General features: G+C 42.9%; 1 protein-coding gene across 20 annotated transcripts in view; it reads right to left on the bottom strand.

The window, feature by feature from the left end:
• Nucleotides 1-305: 305 nt before the first annotated feature.
• The window catches only part of nfixa (nuclear factor I/Xa), a 97,555-nt gene continuing 84,747 nt past the window's right edge, over nucleotides 306-13,113 (bottom strand). For 10 of the 20 annotated variants that reach the window (XM_035534886.2, XM_035534888.2, XM_081701311.1 and 7 more), the window contains 4 exons: nucleotides 10,711-10,880; nucleotides 10,052-10,199; nucleotides 7,656-7,744; nucleotides 306-5,813 (listed from right to left, as the gene is read on the bottom strand). In XM_035534886.2, the coding sequence (XP_035390779.1) occupies nucleotides 5,799-5,813; nucleotides 7,656-7,744; nucleotides 10,052-10,199; nucleotides 10,711-10,880 (422 nt within the window). In that variant the 3' untranslated portion in view covers nucleotides 306-5,798. Of the gene's footprint in view, nucleotides 5,814-7,655; nucleotides 7,745-10,051; nucleotides 10,200-10,710; nucleotides 10,881-13,113 lie in introns of those variants that run through there. The other 10 variants (XM_035534891.2, XM_035534892.2, XM_081701312.1 and 7 more) reach the window with 7 other exon arrangements.

Here is a 13,113-nt window from a genome sequence, read left to right as displayed (position 1 = left end):
GTTTTATTTGTGTGATTTTATGATTCCAGTTCTTATCAGGGAGTGAGTGTCAGACAGTGGGCTCAGTCGAATATTAGGACCACAGCCACACTTTTAAAAATATGTTGTATCATAAATTGGGCTGGGTTTTTGTTTTAGTAAAAAAAAAAAAATCCTGAATGTATATATAAACATATATGCAGCTGAATGCAATACACAAGTGAAAATGCTCTGTAAAGCACCTGGTGAGATTATGTTTACCTTGGACTACACATAAATAGTTAGAAATAGTCCTTATTTTAGAGGGAAAAAATACATTCCGGTGCTTTTGTACAGTCAAGAACATCATTTATTCAACCAGTTGCTGCTCTTTACAAACTGTTTTTTATTCTTTATAATGGAAAAGAATCTGTAGTTAACATGCACATTTGCCAGTGGGCTCTGGGGGGCCGCTAGCAGAAATAGCCTCTTTTGGAAGTGCAGGACACCAGGATCCACTAGGGGGTGCTATTACAACATGAATCCTGTAGATGGGATTTACTCTTTAAGGTTCTGAAGCACAGAAACCTCTGGCAGCGTAAAGCAAAGCAAAGCAAAAAAAATATTACAAAAACAACAGACAGATAACATGAGGCAGTTAGAAATGTATTTGAAAGCCTATACAGACAGACTTGTGCCATGATGGGAATCTGAAGTCTTTGTTGAAACCAGATGTAGAGAGTTATGCATTGGTCCACAGTAGTACACATGATATGTTTTACATTTTCTGCTGTAAGACCCCTGTAAAAATGGGCCTTTTTATGATGGGCAAAAAGGTTGCTGAACTGACGTATATTGAATATTCTGAATAAAACAAACACAACCTAATTGTATAAGTGTATAAAGTGTGACCCATGTGAGATATTTGAAGGTTTTACAAGTGCATACTGCCTCATACTTATGTCTGGCTATAAGGTGCTCTCAGGAAGCCTATAAGTATCTTAAAGTAGTTCTACAAAAAAAGAGGTGCTTTATGTACTTTTAAGGGTCTAAGGTTCCCTGGGAAAGAATCTCCTGGACTATACCCAGACAGAAAGCCTTAAACCAATTTCAGATTAAGTACGAAATTGAACTAAAAACAAATAAATTAGGGAGATAACCCCGCTTTCAGGGGATTGTACGACCTGGTATCCTGTACTTACACCAAATTTACTGGTGTTGCAAAATTACCCATTAGCCAAAAAAAATAGTCTCACCCCTCAGCCCCACACAACCTTATTACCCCCAAATAATGGAACATCCACAACAAAAATCACAACCCAATAAAAAAAAAAAAAAAAAAATATTCCCCATCGGTCATCCCACAATTCCGTTAGCGCTGGCTGGCCCTTTATTATGCTGACCTGAGATCAGTTTTTCTGTTCCTAGGGTCTGTGTTGGAGGAGCAGAGAAAAAGGAGCCAGTCTGTACTTGGAGCTGACCCCACAAAGCCCAAGGGTCCACACTTCACTTACACTAGCAGTAGATTGGAGAAGCTGCAGAATGGGACAGATCCGTATGGCACAGCAATAAGAAGCATACAGACAAAGAGAGTTACCATGAGCTGAAGAAATTCTGCTCAAAAGGGGAGAAAAATAAATGGGTTCGCATCTCTTTTTTTTCCCCACCAACCCTTCCACCAGAGGGGGTAGGAGTGAACAGGGTGGGAGCAGAACAAGGTAAGGCCGACATCTTTTACGACTTCTCCAGTAACGAAAGAGAGTGGGAGACACTGAGAAAAACACAGAGGAAAAAAGAGAAGTAGCAGAATTCTTTTTTTTTTTTTGCCTTTAACTTTTTTCTGTATTGAACAATAAAAAGAACTAAATCACATCCATTTTCTGTATTACTATATACTATATATACGGCTTCGAAAAGCTTGAAAAAAGGAAGGCGGTAAAATGGGGTGGGAATTACACTTTTTTTTCATCGACAATTTTAAGAATTGGGCTCTCGTGTTTTACAAGATGGAGTCTGTGAACAAAAGGCACTTTGAGGGGAACAACCTTTAAATGCTCGCTGACTACGACACTACGTCACAAGTACGATGAAGGGTCATTTACAAAGGGAAAGTGTTCATATGGGCACAGCAGGAGACGGAGCCCATCTGAGTGTTATTCTTCAACGTGATTCAGTCTCTGGAACGTTCCTTGTCTTCCAAGAACCTGTCTGCACCGAGAATAATTGTCTAAAACTACAAGAACTTCTACAAATACTTGGCTCACGTTACAACATTTCTGAAATCATCACCAAGGTAACACACTTTGCTTCTGAAGTACTTTTTTCTTATTTTACAGTAAAAAAGTATGACTTAATGATGATGCATCCCCAGTTTAAGGTGATCTTGTCTCTGAACGTAAAGGTAAGTGAGCATGTTAATGAACTGGAAAAACAAAGACTGTTTTTGGTGGTGAGTGAAAGACTGTCAATGTACTCTGCTTTGAATCCTTTTTGATAATTGATTTCTTATTTTAGGAGTTTAAGGAATTAAAAGTGGAATATTTCTTTTTTAAAGGTTGAGGTAAAATGCCTTTTGTCACAACCTAGAAAAATACGAACCCTTCCCCAAGTGAGTACAAAAAAGAAGAGAATTAATGCATTTCCTACCAACTGTCTGAAGAAAAACAGTCTTTGTTTAGTATTATTCCCATATGGTAAACTCAACATACTTTCATATATATGAAACAAGCACCAGCGTCATATCTTAATACATACTTATTTTGACAAGTTGTAAAATTGTTCCTTCTGCCCACCCTCCCTAATAGTTTAAAAACAAAAGATTTCAAACAAAGCATTAAAAAAAAGGAAAGGTAAATGAAAAGTTAAAATAAAAATTAAACTCCCCCCAAATTTACAAAGATTGGGATACTGTTCATGGCCCTTGAGTTTAGAGTCCAGGACAAGTGGACTTGAAGAAAATTCAAAAGTTCATTCTTGTGTTTTTAAAGTTTTCATACAGACTAACATATCCACCCAACACATTGCACACAGCTCACGCTAAAAATAGCTCTTTCTTTTCACCAAATACTAATACTTTCCCAACAAAGAAACCCTTTATTTCAATGACTTCTATGGGTCACCTGTCTGTTGATGGTAGTGTGGATGACTCCACCTAGAGGCCTGGGGTGGCTGAACATACATGATGTACATGCGTCTTTGTAGACTGGATGATATCACTGACTGGGGAGAAAAGTCAAAAAAATAACTAGACTGCCGTATTTCATAGAAGAGCTACTATACATATTTCCATATATATACAGCACATATGAGTATGATATGAAGTCTGCATAATATATATTTATAAATGTGACGTTTCCAGTCTCCTATGTTCTGGTTCTTGCTAAGCCTTGATACATATAGTACATTAATGCTGTAGCTTATACACGGAGCACAGACCCTGAATTCAATGCCAGACAGGTTGCATATAGAGGGGAATACAGAGGCACTTTGACACATGGTTGATGTTGGATCAGAATCCTAATTAAGCTGTGTGCTTTGGAAGAGCGAAGAAGGGGTGGGCAAGGAGCTGGTCTCAGCCAATGAGAATCCCTGACATGTGACTGACAGCCAGGCAGTCCAGTTATTTTGTGATATCAGTGGTTTTGTATGTATGCAGCGATGCTGGGTTATGATAGTAATGCTCTTACTGGTTTGTTTATATCTTGATTAAATAAAAGGATCGTAATGGAGTAAGATGGCCTGAAGTGAACGAAAGGTCCCGCTGTTCATTTTAAGCTTTTAGTTGTATGCTGTAATGCAATGTTGTGTGTGTGTGTGTGTGTGTGTGTGTGTGTGTGTGCGCGCGCACACACACTCCATTCAGAATTAACTGTGAGGATGGCCTATATCAGTTCTATCTACATTTGTGGGATGAGCCAAAATGGTGGCGTTAAGGAGGACACTGTAAACATAACTGGCAACTGCCAAACCAAAACACAAAAACAACTTGCACAGAGGAAATATGAACAACTTTTGACCTGGACAGGAAGTGAACAATGATGCTTAGTGTGACCAGGCATGTGGATGTAGTATGAATGAAGGTGGCTGTTGTTATAGCAACAACCCCAAGACTAGAACTCACAATAGTGGTGGTGATTTTATCAACTTGTTATTGTTTTTGGGGGAGAAATATTTTTCTAGAAACTGCAGGGTCTATTGTTACTGTAACGTGTGAAAGCAAACCTGAACGCTAAACTCACATGCAGTTACATCTGCTGCCAAAATAAACCCCGATGACACAAAATAAAACCAGTTCAAACAAGCTAAAATGACAGTGGAGAAAACTGCTGTAAAATAAATACCCAAAATGTCAGCAGACAACGGTAAAATTCAATCCCTTTACTGAAGATCCTAATGATGTTAAGATACTGAAACAGTAGCACTGAAACAGAAGACCAGTGCTACACACTGCAGTGGCGTGTGCCATAAACCCTTCAAAAATGCAGCATAGAAACTTCTATGCAATGACTCCTCATGTCATAGCCTTACGGCTGAGACCCAACCAGTGGAAGCGAAGTACACACGGTGAGTTGTGACAATTCTATTTATGCATTTATAAAGGCTTTATAACAAAGTTTATTGGCTAATGCATCACTGTCTTCAGTTTATTGCTAACACTGAAATTATTGTGGTTAACTGATAACCTAATGACAAACGGGTGTGTAAACTTGATTGTAGGTGTTCCGATATATGTTGGGTTTTTTTTCTCTGTGCTGTATTGCTAGAAGAGTTGCTTTTGTGTGTGAGTGTGTGTGTGTGTGGGGGGGGGGGGGGTTGCCAAGGCCACCTATTATGTTCTGACAGCCTGCTTGCCAAAAGGAAAGAAAATAAACCTTTTGTCCCAAAGCTAGCTTGCCCTGTTCCCAGTACTGATCACAGTATTCTGACCCCCCTCATAGAACGAGGTCAACGACCTCAAGTCGTCCATTATCAAATTTTAGCTTGTATAGTGCATTAGATATGTGTATGGGATAAACTGCGCACCGAATGTTACCTTTGCGTTTCCCTGTCAGTCTGTTGCTATATGACAGGTATAGTCACAGGTTTTTTAATAAACGTCAAACATAATTGGACATTATTGGCCATCGTAATTGGAAAATCCAAAGCAGAAAGTGCTGGTCAGAACAAATCAGAGTGATGCAAACAAGTCCAATCGGATGCATGGACCTGAGCATGTTCAAACCACTGACGTAAGGGTCATGTTCAGATGAGGTGGTAGCCAATCAGAGCAGAGTATATGGGTGACAGTTCATGGTGGAGTTCTGATTCATCATTTTCTTAATTTTCATTGGACATAAAGTATTGCAGTTACTAAATTTGAACCAATCAGCTCGAACTGTATAAATGAACAAAGGCTTACTCCATGCTGTGTGATTGGTGGATGACTGAAAACAAATAAAATAAAGAATGAAAAGATTGGTCAATATTCAGGTTGCCTTGGTAACATTATGAAAACGTAGGGAGATGTCTCTGATTCATCCATTATGGAATCAAATTTTTTTTCCTGATTTCCAAACATCGTCCATTCCTGGTGTTTGTATTGTTGTTTTCCAGTTTCCTTTTTTTTTTTTTTTTTTTTTTCCTTTTTCCAGATTTTCAGAATCATGTAGAAGTTTTCCAGTTTTTGAAAAATCACAAGGAACATTCCTCATTCAAGGGCTTGTGCTGATGGTTTTAGGATCCGCGCAGATCAAGTCGATCGGGGTGGGTGCGAGTGATTTGCTAATAGTGGTCCATACCTAGCTTTGTGTTTTCCTGTTTCAGTTACAGACTTGGTGTCTGTATGTATCAGAAAGATCGTGTCAAAGGAACCAAGACTGAAAAATAGCAGAAAAAAAACAACATAATTAGTTCATAAGTTAGTCAATGCTGTCCACCAAGCATTTTTAAATACAACCACTGTTAACAGAACTGCTGGAGATCAATCTAATTCCACTCTACTGAGTTCCACAGTGAAATGCGCAGATCTCGATGTGCTTTGAAATGTAAAACCTCTCCAGAACTTTAGGCCACTTGTGTTGTGACTGCATAGATTCAAGGAACTGCACTTCACCACATAGCAAAGTGCAACGAGTGTCTTTTAAGCTTTTGTGTGCTATTAAGATTTGCTTTGAAACACCTACAACATTGCAGAAAGGTTTTCTAGGGGAAGCAATACCCAAGTTGACCACAAGGGTGCGAGAGAAGCCAAGTTACATATTCACATTTCACTATGGGGCAGTATATTTGATCCAGTCCCCCAGACTGTCCACGTTTTCGATCTATCCCAGCTCCCAGTATAACTGCACCAGGTATCCAGTCCTCTTAATTGCTTGCTTCAGGTGTCCTGGGAGCTGAGCTGAAAACGAATGGATTTGCCTTTCTATGTTTATACTAGGATTTGTTTTTGGTTTTTTTTCCATGTTTACTTTAGGATTTTCGTATAATGGAGACAAAGGAATGTGTTGATTTCTGTGCCACAGCAGAACGACAAATTGGAAAGTTGGTGAAAAGGTTAAGACTCTGCAGGGACTGACCGGCTTGTTGGCAGGTCTGCACTACTGCGATGACGTTTGCACTAACTGGTGGTCCGTCTGTGTGTCTGTCTCTCTCCAATTCTTGGTTGTGTCCAGTCTGCCCTTTTCTCTTACGCCCACTCCCCACCAAGTTCATGTTCAACTGCCTATGACATCATGTCTGGTTGCTGGGGGCAACCAGACAGTTGAGACGTGACTCTTTCTCTCTGTCTCTCTCTCTCCTGCTCTCGTCTTCTCTTTCTTTCCCTCTCTCCCCAAGCAGTTCTTTCTTCCAGAACTTCTCTTCCTTCCTATGTCTTTTTCTCACAGGACATGAAAATCTGACAAGTTTATACTGTCCAGCACTTGTTAGTGAGTGTCCATCTGGTATCTATCCCAAGTCTTTCTGTGTATACAGGTGCATGCGTGTGGCGTGTGTGTATGTGTGTGCGTGTTCGCATTTGTATGCTTGCATGTCTGTGTGTATGTGTGAAAAGCTGTGTGTTTGGGGAACTTTTAAAAACAGCAAGGGGTTTTGTAAAGTATTCTGTAAAATATCCATCCAGGTGTTCATAAAACCTCACTTTCAACAGGCCTGTGCTAGAGAGAGAGAGAGTGCGACACACACACACACACACACACACACACACACGCACGCACACACACACACACACACACGCACGCACGCACACACACACACACACGCACACACACACACACACACACACGCACGCACACACACACGCACACACACACACACACACACGCGCACACACACACACGCACACACACACACACACACACACACACACACTGCCTGCACTGAGGGCCTTGGTGCTTAACTGGTGGCTCCTGCAGTTTTATCTCCAATGACAGACATGCAGAGGGTGGAGGAGGGTGGAGCTCCGCGGCTGCGGGCCAGGCCCACGGCCCGGGCTGAACCAGGAGCTTCCCTAGCCCACATCTGGCTTCTAGTACACCCCTCCACTGACCACAGGCAAGTGAAACACAGCGCAGTCAGATTTATGTGCTCTGTGTGTGTGTGTGTGTGTGTGTTTTGGGAGGGCTGTATTTGAATAGCATGTTGTCAGGGCATAGCGATTTATAGATCATGTTTCTGGAATGGTAGTGGTGTGTGTGGGAGAGAGAGATGTGTTTTCATACCTGTGTCTGTTGTGGGATGTTTAGAAAGTTGTCCCGTGCTCCGATGCCGACAAACCTGTTGGGAGCTGTGGAGCTTGCCGTGGAGTATGCTGGACACACGCACACACACACACACATACACACACATCAAACGCACATGCACACAAAAGTCAGTGTTTCTGGTCATTTAACAGAGCTCTAGCAAAATAATAACTTCATCTATAGTACTTCAATGGCTTTGCAGTCTGAAATATCATTAATGTTGTAGCTGTAAACTATTCTCTGAACCTTGTTCTTGGTTTAATTAGGGGCAGACACAGTAGTTTTCTAAGAGAAAATCATGTCTGACCTAAAAAATTGTCTGACCTTAAAAAAGGCTTTTATTTTAGTGTTCACTTATTAAAGTCCTCAATAACTACTGATGAAGCATTTATGAATTTTGGTGACACGGGTGAAGATAGGAGCCATCAATCTGTGAGCACCGTGTTGATCAAATTCAGGGCAGCTGTAGACACTGGACTCCAAATTCAGACTAAACATGTCAAAAAGATTTTATTTGGGTAAGCCTAAGGAGTACTGAGAGAAAAATGAGAGGAGAAGAAATGTATGTATGCGTGTGTGTGTGTGTGTGTGTGTGTGTGTGTGTGCGCGCTCATGTAACTTTTCAAGTATTTATGTGCGTACACATTTATGTAAAGGCAAGAAAAACTAAAGTAGTAAAATATAAAAGCAGAAAAAGACAAAGATAGAAGGTTCTGGAATATGACCAAATGCAACCGTACATATATACAATAAGAAACAAGTGAAAGAGAGCGGGTGAGAATGAGAAACAAATCTTAAAAGAACAGTTCAGGTGCACGGAAGGAATGGCAACATGAAAACAGAAAAGAAAGAAAAAATGGTGGGGTTGTTGTCTTACAGGCCTTGGGGAAGGGCTCGTTCACGCTGACTGTCCCTTTGCTCCTCCGCTGGTACGGCCCGGACACCCTCAACCCCCCCCCCCCGGACACAAACCCCTTAACATGGGCACATGGGGCTAGCGCAGCAGCTCGGCAATTGCCCTCTTCCCCGCTCCCCTGTTCACACGGGAGAGAAAAGCCGCTCTATGTCCCCTCCCAAGGGTGGGCCGGAGAATAGCGACAAGCAGCTGCACCGTTGAACGTGATAAGGTCACTACGTTTTAAATGAAGTAGCACCCTCAATCAGCACCCTGATTGGACGCGGTATTTATTAATCTATTACATCATGCAGCTACTGGATGGAAATGACTCACGGAGGTTAGTGGCTGCTAACGAGACTACGCTGTTTGCAGAGAGCCGTCGGTCGGCGAGCGTCTTTTGTTTATCGCTTGAAATTAATAGAAGAATTGACATCAGTCGTGGCAGTAGCGTCTGCCTTTCCTACTCTTCTGAGGTAGCTTGTTGTAGTCGAAAGTCGCTCCATTTTCTCTGAAGGACAGTTTTAAAAGTAACCTGCCCAACACTGTCCACTCCACAGCAAACTTTGTGTTTATGCCGGCTGCGGCCAGCATGACCCTGCGCTGCCGACTCCAAGCCCACTCGCTCAGCGCCTCTCGCACGCACACGCAGCCTAAACCCACTCCTGCCACTTCCTGACCGCAGAGATGCAGACCGTAAATTCACTGGACTTTGTGTGTTGTTTTTTGTCTTTTTTTGTTGTTGTTGTGTTTTTTGTGTGTCACAGTAGCGTTTAATGGCACTGTGGGAGTAAGAGGAGCATTGTGTTCATTTATTCATTAATTCGTCAATTTATTGTTTGTTTGCGCGTTACAGGAGTCCACGCCAACTGCCTTGAACTGGATCTCGAGAGCGAGGCAGGGAGGATAATAAAGAGAACGATAGCAAACAAAATGGAAATACAACAGACAAGAGATGCGTGTGAGATGGAGAAGTCAGAACTTTATAAGCAGACCTTTTTGCTTTGAAATGTCTTTTTTTTTACATTTTGGAGTTGCGAGATCACTTTAGTCTAAACTTAGGCAGTAAACTACAGCCAATAATGACAGTAAAATCAGAAAAAAGGAATAAACCGGAAAGAACTCAGTGAAAAAACTAAGAATGATGGAGAGAGAGAAAAAGAAGATGGAGAACAAAATCTAACCTTTTTGGCTCTAAAGGATAAAACATTTTGGCTCTATTGTTTAAGTTTACAAGGACATTTACTGCTTCCTAAGGTGAAGGGTCATGGGTCAGAACACTTTTCGATTTGAACAAGCCATTTAAATGAAACCGAGCTACTTTCCTAATTGCCTTGTTGCACCACTTTGTTTTTGGATCACAGAGGGCTTCTAATCTTCTGTTTATTTATTTATTTTTAAAAACTATTTTAAACAGCCCTCATTCTAGGGGGGTGGCGGGTGGGGCATGAAGAGGCTCGGGAGTCTGGGCGTGACTTACAGGGCGATGTGGGTGAGCCGAGTCCCCCGTCGGGGTGTGTGGGGCTGGGTTTGGGGTCAGGCAGGGGAAAGGGAACCGGCCGTGCCACCGGAGGAGGTGGAGGCAACAGGAAAGAGCCGGTCATTTTGCCCTGACCACTCCCGTTAGGCTGCAGACACACACACACACACACACACACACACAGAGTGAGGGATGATGGTGTAACACACATGTGTGCGTCACACACAAACACACACACGCAGCCATGCATTCAAACACTCATGTACCAGGTCAGAGAATGAGTGCATGAGGAACAGAGGGCATGGATGATGATAACGTCTAAAGTAAAAAGGGAGAGAGAGACAGAGAGAGAGAGAGAGAGAGAGAGAGAGAGCGTGAAATGCTCTGATTAAGTCATTTGCTGTGCAGAACAGCAGAGAGTGTGTTCAGAGACTGAGCAGCAATGTTAGATAAAGGGTTAGATTCAGTTCTGAGGAGCCGGTAAGGCGTGTGCAGAGGATCACCTGTGCATGCAGCTGGACATGCCCTGTGTGTGTGTGTGTGTGTGTGAGAGAGAGAGAGAGAGAGAGAGAGAGAGAGAGAGAGAGAGAGAGAGAGAGAGAGAGAGAGAGAGAGAGAGAGAGAGAGAGAGAGAGAGAGAGAGAGAGAGCGCGTGTTACCTGAGTGCCAGGCTGGCCTGTGCCATCAGCGCAGACAAACTGCACAAACTCCTTGAGCGGGTCCTGGTGGTGGTGGTAGCGGATGGTGGGGTGGCTGAAGTAAGGGCCCGACTGCTGGATGATGGATGGAGAGGGAAAATGAAGGGCTGAGGCAGAGGCACGAGGACTCCCTGAGAGAGAGAGAGATAGTGGGGGAGTAGAGAGAGAGTGAGAGAGAGGGAGAGAGAGAGGGAGTAGGGAGAGAGAGAGGGAGTGGGGAAGTAGAGAGAGAGAGGGAGTGTGGGAGGTGATTGAGGGTAGATAAGAAAAGGTTAAGAAAATTCCCACACTTGTAATGAATCATAGCTGCAGAATGAGTGTAATAAAAGTGTTTTTAATTAAATATTTGAGTGTTCGTGTGTGTGTGTGTGTGTGTGTGTGTGTGTGTGTGTGTGTGTGTGTGTGTGTGTGTGTGCGCGTGCAGGAAAGTAGTAAAGCTTCTCCTTCATTAGTCCTTTCTCTCGCTCTCTCCCTCTCTGACTCCCTCCATCTGTCAGTTTCTGCTGTCTCTCCCTCTCTGACTCCCTCCATCTGTCACTGTTTCTGCTGTCTCTCCCTCTCTGACTCCCTCCATCTGTCACTGTTTCTGCTGTCTCTCCCTCTCTGACTCCCTCCATCTGTCAGTTTCTGCTCTCTCCCTCTCTGACTCCCATCTGTCACTGTTTCTGCTGTCTCTCCCTCTCTGACTCCCATCTGTCACTGTTTCTGCTGTCTCTCCCTCTCTCTGACTCCCTCCATCTGTCAGTTTCTGCTGTCTCTCCCTCTCTCTGACTCCCTCCATCTGTCACTGTTTCTGCTGTCTCTCCCTCTCTGACTCCCTCCATCTGTCACTGTTTCTGCTGTCTCTCCCTCTCTGACTCCCTCCATCTGTCACTGTTTCTGCTGTCTCTCCCTCTCTGACTCCCTCCATTGGTCACTGTTTCTGCTGTCTCTCCCTCTCTCTTTCTGCTGATCCTTTTATCTATTTACATGAACCAGTCCCAATCACACACACACACACACACAAACACACGTGCCTGCGTATTTTCCTTGCAAAAATACCACAAAGCAAATACACACAAATTCTCTCTTACACAAAGAACACATGAATACCATAAATGGTATTTTTTTATGATCTTTGAGAGTCAGAGAAGTAAATAACAGTAGCTTTCTCTCATTCACCCACTCTCTTGTGCTGTCAGCTTAACATAAATACTGCATATGCATGAAACAAACTTTCATAATCAAATCCACATTATAATCCACTTAAAAGGGAACCGCTCAGATTCCTCGTGACCTTTTCTTAATTAGCGCACTCCAGCTACAGTCGGACCCGAACGGATTGCAATTCCTCGTGCGTGGTTGTTGTTTTTTCTTTCCCCGTGGCCGTTGGTTGGGATTAAATGTCTGGGAACATTCTGGGAACACTGAGACTGTGGAGGAGAATTAGGAATCTTTCCCTACTGGGTCGAAACAGAAATATTCTCTTGCCACCCTCTGAGAGCGTGGTCTGTAGTCTAGCACGCCGATACTTTATTAACCGGATTGTCACGGCGTTTCAGCGGCTTTGCACTCGCCAGCCCAGAAGGAGACGATAAGAGTACATTTTCTCCTCGTCCACCCCCCCACTCCGACATTTGTTTTTGTTGTTTTCTCACCCTCCTATTCTGTGCTCTGGCAGTTTGAATGACAGCATATCTGTAGCTTATAAACACCAGCAACGATCCCAGCGACTAATTATAAAAACCGAGAGACCAAAACCGCTCGGTTTTAGCAGAGACTTCAGGTCGTGCATCAGTTACGTATTTTGACACGTTATGTTATGAATGTTCCTTCCTATCTCCCAATCTCTTCTTTGTAAACCGCAAATAATCTCCGAGATAAATCACCGGGGAGTCTTAACTCAAAAGTGAAAAATGAAATGAGCATGTTTGGCAAATAGCGACGCACTTAAACTCCCAACAACTGGTGTCTAATGCACACTGTCTTGCAAACAGCTGAGTAAAATAACGGCCGACCACGGCGTAGCTTAGATACCATTTTGAGAGCGGTTCAAGTGTGCAAACATGCTCACTAAAATGTGTACTTTACGATGAAATATAAAACAGATGCTGCAGCTCAGAGTCTGATGCGCTGGGAAACAAAGACCATACACTTTAAGACTATGTGCTGTGACTCAACCACTCACTGTTAATCTCTTCTGGCGAGAGAATGTGACACTTGAAAGAACAGAAAAGCGTCACAGAGAGGAGAGAGAGAGAGAGAGAGAGAGAGAGAGAGAGAGAGAGAGAGAGAGAGAGAAGAGAGAGAGAGAGAGAGAGAGAGAGAGAGAGAGATGAATGACAGAAGCATTAGAAATAAAATGGTGAATGGAGTTAGATGGAA

Source organism: Electrophorus electricus, chromosome 18, assembly GCF_041902795.1.
Source record: "Electrophorus electricus isolate QZ-2024a chromosome 18, ASM4190279v1, whole genome shotgun sequence".
In the NCBI taxonomy this organism is placed as follows: domain Eukaryota; kingdom Metazoa; phylum Chordata; class Actinopteri; order Gymnotiformes; family Gymnotidae; genus Electrophorus; species Electrophorus electricus.
Note: the sequence above shows the minus strand (reverse complement) of the source record. Positions and strands in the feature narration are given on the sequence as shown.